An 11,779-nucleotide genomic window follows, 5' to 3' on the forward strand; every position below is an offset into this window, starting at 1 on the left:
GATCCGAACCATACCCAATCCGATCCGACGGTTTCCCTGACCGAGTCAAACTCGATTCGGATTAGTCCAGGCCAGATGGCCATGGTCTGACCCGGACTCGATCTGATCCGAGTTCAAGTCAATCCATGGAAATTTCGGACCGAGTCGAGTTAGACCCAATCCGGTCGATTCAACTCGATGCCCAACTCTAGCATGGGCTTTGTGGAGCCCACCTTGACATATGTATTTTATCCATGCCGTTTATCTATTTTGATAAATCATTTTAGCGCATGAACTAAAAAGGAGGCATATCTAAGGCTTAAGTGGATCACGACATAGGAAAAAGTGGTTAGGTTGCTGCCCATGTACGTGGAGAAAAGAAGAGCTAAGACAATCCTCATAAAAGGAGATGATCGATCAGAGATACAACCCTACTTCATCGATCCCAAACTGTAAAGATGGCTTGGACGCTAGAATAGACTAGGTTGGAGGGTTTGGATGGATGTTGCTCACTTTCACTCTTTTCTTTGCTATACTCTTACTCTACCCTCACTTTAACTCTAACTCTCTTATGTCTTGTTGTGATTCTTCTCATGTTGTTGTTGTTGTATCTCTCTTTCAACAAAAGGTGAGCCTCTATTTATAGAAGTTTGCTTGATTTTCTGATAATTAGTAGTAATTCGGAGAACAAATATACCATGTGAAATGATCTAATCGGCCAGGAGACACGTGTCATCAAGAATTTGCTTTGATAAGTGGTAAAATAATTAGTTTCACTCTAATAATAGTAGCGATCATCTATCAAACAAAGAAAGAGTTTTCTATCAAACAAAGAGTTGAAGTATAGAAAGTGCAATCAAGTCCGTAAATGAATGCATGCAATCCAATCAAGTCATCGAGTGACATACTTTGGTCAGTAATATGGTGAATGAATGTAATCAAGTCCTTCTGCTCCCCTTTTTCCTCTCCAATTTTGCAATTCACTTCCCATGGCCACATAGACATGAGTAATGTTAGGACATCGATTGCATGGTGTACCCCAACACCACCCAGCAAGATGATGGATGTACTCTATGGGGCCCACCATGATCTCTATCTTTATACACGTTTTCTATCCATTTTGCTAGCTCATTTTATGGTATGAGCCTAATAATATTAAAAGTCTATTCAAAGATCAAGTGGACTATACCACTGGAAAAAGTGGGGATTGAATGCCCATCGTTCAAAACTTCTAAGAGCCACAAAAGTTTTGAATTAAGCTGATATTTATGTTTTCACCAAAGTCTTTGTGACTTCATGAATACGGTGGATTACAAATTAATATAACTGTTTGTTAATTTCTTGTGGTGTGATTCACCTAAGCTTTGGATATGCTTCAACTTTGGACTCTGTCTTAAACAGTGCCGGGAAAATGGATGGCAACCCGGATAAAACATATATATCAGGATGGGCCTCACAGAGTCCTGACACCGTGTAGCCCCTTGTTGTTGGGGTCACCAGGCAATCAGCAATGTTATGGTGATTCGGATGGAAAGTAGCTGGTGAGCACATCTGGTGAAATAACGTGGTGAGATTTGACTGTGGGTGTGCTCAATGATCACACATGAACTTTCTTGCATCCCCTTTGCATGCAAATTAATTAATACTCTGGCAAAGAACGATGGTTGATGCACAGGCACATAAAAATGAGGTGTAATAGTATGGCGATTCGCCCTTAGTAGAGATATATATGCAACAAGAAGCTCTGTGAGGCCAATATTGATGTGTGCGCGTGCCATCTGCTGATCAGTTCATCTAGCCCATATCAGGACACTTGAGTAAAAGAAAAAAACCAGGTTAATACAAAACTCGAGTGGGCCACAGCAGAGGAATAATGGAAATGGGACCCGCACCATTAAAACCTTCGTGTGGCCCATATGATGCCTATATGACATCCAACCGTTCATTAAAGTAAGTACATCTAGGATGTCGTAAATAAATAAAAAATAAAAAAAATCAACTATACACTGGTCCAAAACTTTGGTGGGTCCAGCTAAGTTTTAAGTGTGCACCCCATCCCCCGTTTCATGTGATGTGGCCCACTTGAGTTATGATTTTCAGACTCACTTCCTAGGGGGAGCTGCGCAAATAAAAAGCACATGTGTCAGTCACATTTAGAGTGGGCTAGCTGTTGGACTACGTTTTTGTTCAAGTAACCTGTGGGCTTCGTTACTCAGTCCAACAAGCCCTGACTAACCATCTAGGCCCATGCTCTAAATCATGCCTACTGGTCTTCCTAACTATTTAGGCCCATGTCTGTAGGGCTCATGTTCTAACCATCTAGGTCCATGCATGCCTATACCAGACCACGATCCAATATCCAGATCTGGGTCATTACCTTGACTTTAGCGTATCAAGGCCTACCCTATCAAGGTGTACCCCGGCCCATTCAGATCTTGGGCCTAGATCTTGTGTTCAGGCCCAAGTCACAACCTTAAGGCCAAGCAGATCCAAAAATTCATCTTGGGGCATGATTCCAAAAACATCATGAAGCAGATCCAAATATCAGGTAGACCATAATACAGAAAATAGTGGTAATTCATCAGTAAAAACTTCTCATGAGTCACAGAATTTTTAGATCAAGCTCATATTTTCGTGGTCTCTTCATTCGGGTCTTTGTAACCTTATCAACAGGTCGGATGGCAAACAAACATTCCTATGGCCTCTATGAATTTTTTTAATGGTGGGATTCAGTCACTACTGCTTCCTGTGGTATGGTCCGCCAAAGATCTGGATCTGCAATATTTTTGGGATTTTGCCGTAAAATGAGCTTTAAAAATGGATGGACAGTGTGGATGTAAGGCACATGCATCACAGTGGGACCCACGGTTAGGGATTCACCGACCTAGGTGGATCCCACCTAATACATACCCTCCAACTGGTGGGCCATATGGTTGATGGAACATAGTAAAAGTCATTCAGATGGAAAACTTTCAGCATCCTATTATTAGAATTTTCCTTTCTGAATTCAGATCATATTTGAAAATTTTCTTCTTCACCCCAAATTCCATAGCCACAAATCAATAGCTAAAATTTTCTCTATTTATTTTTCTACCAAGGTTTTGTATACTTGGGCCCACGGGATGAGAGGTCAAGGATCACCAACCTATAACCATGTGTATTGGAGCTGATGGTTGGGTGGCAATGAACCATGAGAGGTTGCTGCAATGGGATAGAGGTCAGCCTTTTCACCTCTTGGCATCAGCCAATTAGGCTTTGTTGTAGACTCCATTGTCTACTTAATCATGTTTTACTAGTCGGAAGTAACACAATTACTGAAAAAACCAAACCCAATTCTCCATGATCTCTGGCCCACCAGTGTAGGTCGGGATGAGCTGGTGATACAACTGCCATCCAACATCCGAGCCCAAGCCATGCATGACATGCACAAAATGATGATGGGTCAACTGCGATTTCCACTGTCCAAGTATTTAGGCCAAGCTTGCTTATTGGGCTACTAACCATCTATGACCATGCTTGTAGGGCTCATGATCTAACCGTCTAGGTCCATGCCCCTGTACCAGCCCCCTATATCCATTATCAACATTTGGGTTGTTTACATTGACATTATGCATATGAAGGCGTACCCCAGCCCTTTTCGATATTGGGCTTGGATATTGTACATTCAGGCCTCCGTCCCAAACTCAAGGCCAAGCCCAACGTAAGCCTACCTCCAGTAAACAATGATTAGGTAGAGTAGAAGTTCAACCCCACAAATCATGCTAGTCCACCCGTCAAATGAGGAGCCAGTACAGAAAAATGGCTGTTTTGATAGAGAAACACAAACGACCTCAATGTACACATGTGATCCAAGTGATGAACGAAAATTCTTAATTCTTCCCCAGTGAAATGATCATAGCCATTCAACAAAAAATGAACAATTGAAAGTAATTATCCACATTTAACAGGCATGGTTAGATCATGCAATAGAGAAAGGCCCCACGTTAACAGTTTATAAGGCCGTTGCATGTTTCTTCATTCTGTACCAGCTTTCACACTAGCACAAGCACAAGTTGAAATAAACCAACTTCAAACATGAAGCTTAATCATAATTAACAATTACATATCACATAACATAGAGATGAGAAAATTCCTCATTTTACTGATCTGGCAGCCTGAATTAGGACCAGAACAATACACATGCAGTTCTCACAACGAAATCTTCACATGAACATCTGCATTTGCATTTGTCAGCTTTCACCTAGTCTATCTGGACAATGCATTTAGGTCAGGCCGCAGGACATTACAATGTTTGGATGATTCTAACACTTTTGTCGGTGGTATATCAATGGACATTTGCAAAAAGAAATTATTCACATTCATCATGCAAAAGATCTTAATCCATGATGGGACTTTGCTAGATTATAATAGCATTTTGAAAAGGGTTTATAAAATGTTCAGCAATTAAACACCTTAGAAACCCAATAGTTTTCTTATTATTAGTAGATAATATTTGTATCCTATTACATTCCTTTATCCTATTACATTCATGGTACAATCTTCCTTTGCCCAAAACAGGACAAAATAAAGGAAAAGAGAAATCTTCCCACATATATAGCATTGGTACAAGCTCACTCATAAGCCAAGATTATATATATCTAAAGCTTGTTCAAAAAACTTGTATTTTCAAATCTTTCTTGACAAACTTGCAGTAATATCTCAGTAATGACTAAGGTAAGACTTACCTTCACCCCATAGTGGTGATCTAACTTCTTTCTCTGTGAATTCTGACCTCAGATATAAGTCCTTGATTGCATGCATTTTCATGACAACACTTTTCATCTCCATTCGTTCTCTCGGAGATTCCAAAGAACACAACACACCAATTCTGACCATCGAAGTCAAGCAATCACACGTTCTATTCTTTGCATTGATATGATTTCCACTACCTTGAGTAACTTCCGCTTCTTCAAAGAGATATGGATCTACAATCTCCATTACTCGTTCAGGCAATGCCAACTTGGCAAAATGATGAAGGCTTAGATTGTCTTTAAACATGTCATCAGTTGGCCCCTTTCCAGTTATCATCTCCAAAAGAAGGATTCCATAGCTGTAAACATCTCCTTGTGTGGAAGCTTTACTGCCCATCGCATACTCTGTAATTTGTACGTCTCATATTTAAATGTAAGCAAATATTCCATTTAAATAAGTAATTATCATTTCTGTTTATCCTAAGTTGGAATTTTCTAACATCAGCATAGAAAGAAAGCACCAAATGTGAAAGTTCGCCTGATCCAATGGTTGTATATGAAAATCTCCTTTGGATATGTATTGAGTACCTTCATTGATATTTATGTTAATTGAAACTTTATGGGTTTCCTAAGTATTTAGTTGCCCATGGAAGTTCTTGTGGGTCCAAGTTATGTGGGTCAACATGAGAAATCCAATGCAACCGTCCATCAATTTCAAAAGCTCGTAATAGTATAGCAACTTGATAAATATTAAGATCCAAAACTCAAGTAGGCCACACAACACCAAATAATGAGAATGGAAATGCCAAATGTCGAGGCCTTCCTGGAGCCCACCATTATGTTTATACGCCATCCAAACCGTTCATCTAAATATTCCCACTGGCATGAACTGAAACCATAATTATTAGCATAATGCGAAACTTTTATGGTCCAATGAAAGTTTCAATGTTGAGCCTTTAACACTCAATGATTCCTGCCTTGTGGCCCACTTGTATCTTGGATCTAAATAATTATTGGGCTGCTGTCCTATTGTGAGCTTCCGAAGTTGATGGATGGATTGGATTTCTCAAAGACATCACCTTGGGCCCCATATAGCCTACACCCACGGAAGCTTTCCTTAGGAGTGGAGCATAAGTATCACACAGATACACTTAAAAGAATAAAATTAAAGAAAATATATGAATCTTACCTGGAGCGACGTACCCAATAGATCCCTTCACCCCATGCGATATGGTTTGAGCAACCTCAGATAAAAACCTCGCTAACCCGAAGTCACCCACATGGGCAATCATGTCATCATCCAGAAGAATGTTGCTCGGTTTTAAATCGCGATGTACGATTGGTGTTTGGCAATGGTTATGTAGATAATCCAGTGCAGAAGCCACATCAAGTGCGATATTTAACCTTTGAATAAAGGTTAAATCCCCCCTCTCCTGGTCAAACCCATCTTTGGGTAACCACCTGTCTAAACTTCCATTGTTCATGTACTTAAAAACTAAAGCCTTGAACTCGTTGCCTTTATAATCAATGCTTGAGCAACAGGTTAAGATTTTAATGAGATTCCGATGCCTAATGTTTCTCAAAGCTTCACATTCGGCCATGAAGCTCCTCTGAGCTCCTTGCTGTTGAAGGTTGAGGACTTTCACTGCGAAAACTATTCCATCTTGATATTGTGTTCCTTTATATACAGAACCAAAGCTTCCACTGCCAATCAAATTTGCAGAAGAGAAGCCATCTGTCGCTTTAAAGAGGTCTGCATATGATATGATCATGAAAGGATCCTCCACAGACGGCGGAACAGAAGGTTTCTTTCTCGACTTTCTTACCCAATACAGAGTCGTAACGAAACATGATAATGAAATAAGACACAGGGCAACACCAATTATTGAGAATTTTACTTTTGAAGCAAGAGACATCCCCAATTTCTTGGAAGCTTGGCTAGAGCACGCTGGCAATTTCAATTCTTCAATACCCCCACAAAGCTTACTATTTCCGAGTACCCAAACTTCACTGGCATTTCTAAAGACCCCTTGTTTTGGTAATTCACCCTCGAAATCATTGAAAGATAGATTTAGGTATTGCAAAGCAGAAAGGTTCTCCAGGTATTTCGGAATCTTTCCAGACAAGTTGTTGCCTGAAAGATCCAGGGATCGAAGGCCTCTTAGAGTACTAAATGTAGAAGGAATTGACCCTTGAAAGAAGTTCCCCTCCAACCCAAGATACTCTAGGCTTAGACAGTTACCTAGTGTGCTTGGAATTTCGCCTGACAATTTGTTATTAGAAACATTCAAATTCTGGAGAGCTTTCAGGTATCCGGCTTCCAATGGCAGATCACCGCTAAACGAGTTGTTTCCAAGAAAGATTTCAATTAAAGAGGGAAAGCTGAAAAGTTGTTTGGGTAAGCTACCACTAAGATTATTATCAAAGAGGTGCAAGAACTGCATGTATGTACAATTTCCAAGACTTGAAGGTACGTTCCCTGTTAGACTGTTTTGGTATAAATAAAGTATATACAACCGGGACATGTTTTGCAAGGAAGATGGAATATTTCCAGATAATTCATTTACACTGAAGAAAAGTTCCTCCATTTTGTTAAGCTTCCCAACACCAATGGGAATGGCACCCGTTAAAAAGTTACGTTCCATACCCAACATTGTTAAGCTGAAAAGGTTTTGAATCCCAGATGGAATGCTTCCGAATATCCGGTTATCATCAAGTACTAGCCGTGTCATTTGGGTCGAAAGATTAGCTATGGAGTCAGGCAACGCACCGCTGAGACGGTTAACGCTCATGTCTAGTATTTGTAAGCTAGTACAATTGGTCAATGAAACGAAAAAACTCAAGTCATGAGATTTCCCAGTTCCAAGTCGATTGTCGCCGAAAGATACCTTAGTGAGACTCTTGAGGCTTCCAAGATTCATAGGCACGGATCCACTAAAACTATTGCCCCCAAATGAAAGAAGTACGAGTCCCGAAGCATTGGGTAATGAAACCGGTATAGGACCTGTGAATTGGTTTTGTGAGACGTAAAGATTTTGGAGATAAGGGAGAGCAATGCCCAAGTTGGATGGAAGATTTCCATTCAATCTGTTATATCCCACGTCCAAACCGATAATGGATGAAAGATTGTATAGGGAGGGAGGAATCCTACCTGACAGATTATTAGAATAAATTGCAAGCCCCTCTAAGCTTACCAGCTGGCTGAGCTCACTTGGGATGCTGCCCTCGAGATTGTTCATTGAAAGATAAAGGAGTGTGAGAGACGAAAGGTTTCCAAGTGAAGGTGGGATGCTTCCTGTAAGACTGTTGCGACCAAGGTACAATCTGGTGAGCTTTGACAGAGAGCCAAGATCAGTTGGAATCCTCCCTGACAGCTGATTCCCGTAAAGATCAAGGACTTGGAGTTCCGAACAGTGGGTCAGATTTGCTGGAATTTCTCCGGTGAATGTGCTATTGGCCAGACCGAGATACCGCAAGCGGAACAAACGGCCAATCTGTTCGGGAACCGCACCGTGGAAGCTGTTGTCTGCGAAATCGATGATCCTGAGGAAGGTGAGGTTTGCTATGTAAGGAGATATGGGGCCCACCAAATTTTGGCCAACGAGGTTCAAGGCCGTGACCCTTTGAGGATGTCGGTGACCGCAAGTCACTCCTTGCCAGTGGCAGAAGTGAAGAGTATGGTTCCAGGAGCTCAAGGAATGGAGGGGATCGTCAGTTATCATACGTTTGAAGTGTACCAAAGCAAGATGATCTGTGTCGTTGGAGAAGTTAGCAGCAGATCCCAACAACCATGGAACGTACATGGAAGAGGAAATGATGGCATGGAGGATAAATGACCAAATTGCCCTTATGCTCATTGGCGTGAGCTCCATTATTGGGTTTGTGAATGCAGGTAAGCCAAGGTGTGGAGAGAAATAGGTAGTGGATTCCCTTCTATATCTACGGAGAAGGTCTCACTTCTCGTCCGTTCATGACTTGACCAGCAGGCTACTAAATAACAAATGGTCGGTTGATTTCATGGGGTTTTTCTTTTTTTCTTTTTTTTATTTATTATTTACTTTTATTTTCCTTTTTCACTCTTTTAAATACGTTCAAAAGACTCCAAACACGGAGTTGCTTTTGTCTCTGTCTCTGTCCCTGTCACGACTCACCACACTGAGTAAACTCTGTTGGGCCCACCATGAATGCATGTGGTCTATCCACGCTGTTCATCCGTTTTTTCATATTATTTTAGAGGTTTAGACCTAAATTTAAGCATACCCAAATATCAAGTAGACCATGCCATAGGAAACTATTGAAATAATGACTTCTACTGTTGAAACCTTTCTAGAGCCCATAATGATGTTTATTTCTCATCCAACCGGTTGATAAGATCATAAGATCATACAGACATGGATGAAGGGAAAACACAAATATAAGCTTGATCCAAAACTTTTGTAGCCCCCAAGAAATTTTCAACGGTAAACATTCAATTCAACTGTTTCCTATGGTGTGGTCCATTTGAACATTGTATATGCTTCATTTTTGGTCTCAAACCCTAATATTATCCAGTAAAATTGATGGACGGAACGGATAAAATACTTAAGTCATGGAGGACCCCACAGATTTACTCAGTATGCCAAGCGTGGTGAGGCTACACAATCGGCTTCCTTCCACGTGGGGATTAAGCGCACAGGTTGAGTACCGCGGCTCGCGCTACTAAGGTGACGCGACTGGTTATTAAAGTCATGTCACCTGGCTACGTGGGTCCCACCATAATGTATGTCTTGTATCCACACCGTCCATTTATTTGGAGAGATCATTTTAGAGCATGAGCCAAAGAATGAATCAGATCCAAAACTCGAGTAGACCCCATCTCAGAAAACAGTGGAGAGAGTCACGCCTACTATTAAAAACTTTTAAGGGTCACAAAAGTTCTCGATCAATTTGTGTTTTCCCTTCTTTAATATCTGTGTTAACTTACGAGCAAGTTGGATCTCAAATAAAAACCACAGTGGACCGTAGGAAGGCTTCAACAGTGGACCCTAAAATGATCTGTCCAAATGGATGGACAGTGTGGATACAACACATACATCGTGGTGGGTGGCACATAACTTGGTAACGTCACTTCAGTAGCGAGTCTATCTACTCAACTTCCTGTCGGTAGCTAATATAAGTACAAATTACATTTGCAGATTTTAGATTCCAAGTTCACGACAATATATATATATATATATATATATATATATATATATATATATATATATATATATATATATATATATATATATATATATATATATAATATTTACAAAATCTGCATGATTAGCAAGGAATATTAGCTGCTACCCAGGATGAGTGATGTCCGTAGGATCCTCACCGTGGGCCCACCTTGATCTATGTGTTGTATATCTACCCAATTCATCCATTTTCTCATATTATTTTAGAGAATTGTACAAAAAATGAAGCAAATACAACTCTGAGGTGGATCACACCACAGGAAATAGTGGTCATTGAATGCCGACAATTGGAAACTCCATTGTCCACTATAATGTTTAGTTGTCAACCCATATGTTGTTGATAAGGTCACACAACTCGGACGAAGGAAAAACACAAATATAAGCTTGATCTAAAACCATTTGTGCCCCACAAAAAGGTTTTAATAATCAATGACTATGGTTTCTTGTAGTGTGGTTAACTTGAGAATTGGATGTGCTTCACTTTTTGTCCTACGCTGTAAAATGAGCTGCAAAATGGATACATGGCATAGATATTCATTGTATACAATTCGATGGGTCCCACTCAAATTGGGGTAATGAACAAAGATGAATAAACAAAGCTTGCTATTAAGATGTACGAAAGCTTGAAGTATGATCCTCACCTTAGAGTTGAATTATCTCTCAATGTTGTTAGAGTTGGATGTTCGCACTTTAAGATCGACATCTCTCCTTGTTCATTTTTCTTCCTTCCTCTTCCAGATTAAAATGCTTTAGCCTAAACAATCCAACAACAACGCTGGAAATTCAGCGCCAAAATGGATGACTACGTTGACTCAGTAGATTTGAAATCCCTTTCATCTTCTCTCCTCTCCTCTTCTCAGCTTTTTTTTTCCTTTCTTCTTCTTCCAAACTCCTTGGGCCACAGTAGAAGAAGTAATGGTGATACTACTTCTTCTAGTGTAGCCCATTTGAGCTTCATATCTACCTAATTTTGGGTTAAAACTCTAAAATGATTTGAAAAAATTGAATGGGCGGCATGGATAAAACCTATGCATTACGGTGGGCCCAACATAGCCCCTGCCTAGAGGGAATATGGTATATTTGGGGGCAAGATATAATCTACTTCCCCACAGAATTTACTTAGCACATTTTACTAGTTAGCAATACAGCATCTATGATTTGGAGCCTTAACCTCTATTTATGTGAGGGCAACCTTTAATGTAGACCCTACATTATATAGTGCATAATTCAACGTGGGCCTTAAATGATGTGGGGCCACCAAAAATATAGACCATCCATTGCCGATAATTTTTTCTTAGTCATTAAACAAAGTGATGGGGTTCATTGGACAAAGCGACAGGGTTATTAGACGAAGTAACAGAGTTATACTAAACAAAGTGACGAGGTTGCCCGACAAAGCAACATGATTCTACTAAACAAAGTAATAACGTTAAATGAGATAAAGCAAATAAGGTTCCATTAAACAAAGTTACAGATTGTTGGAAAAAGTGATGGGTTGTTAGATAAAGTGACCTGGTATTACTAAACGAAGTGACAAGGCTGGAAGACAAAGTGACTGGGTTCCACTAGACAAAGTGATGAGGTTGTTGGACAAAATGATAAGGCTGTTGGACGAAGTGATGAGGTTCACTAGACAAAGTGATTGGGTTGCTGGACAAGGTGATGGGGTTTTACTAAACAAAGAGACCATGTAGTAGGACAAAGTGACAAAGTTCTACTATATCAAGTGACGAGGTTTTACTAGACAGAGAGTGACGAGGTTGCTAGACAAAGTGACATGATTTTACTAGATAAAGTGAAATGGGTGCTAGACAAAGTGACAAGGTTCTACTAGACAAAGTGACGTAATTA

General features: G+C 40.2%; 1 protein-coding gene across 1 annotated transcript; it reads right to left on the minus strand.

Moving 5' to 3' along the window:
* Window positions 1-4,077: 4,077 nt before the first annotated feature.
* LOC131253775 (probable LRR receptor-like serine/threonine-protein kinase At3g47570) lies at window positions 4,078-8,600 on the minus strand. The gene is made up of 3 exons (XM_058254915.1): window positions 5,899-8,600; window positions 4,704-5,114; window positions 4,078-4,133 (listed from the first exon to the last, which is right to left on the minus strand). The coding sequence occupies exons 1-3, from the start codon at window positions 8,579-8,581 to the stop codon at window positions 4,078-4,080; spliced, it is 3,150 nt and encodes a 1,049-aa protein (XP_058110898.1). The 5' UTR covers window positions 8,582-8,600.
* Window positions 8,601-11,779: the final 3,179 nt, after the last annotated feature.

The sequence above is a fragment of the Magnolia sinica genome, chromosome 8 (assembly GCF_029962835.1).
Source record: "Magnolia sinica isolate HGM2019 chromosome 8, MsV1, whole genome shotgun sequence".
In the NCBI taxonomy this organism is placed as follows: domain Eukaryota; kingdom Viridiplantae; phylum Streptophyta; class Magnoliopsida; order Magnoliales; family Magnoliaceae; genus Magnolia; species Magnolia sinica.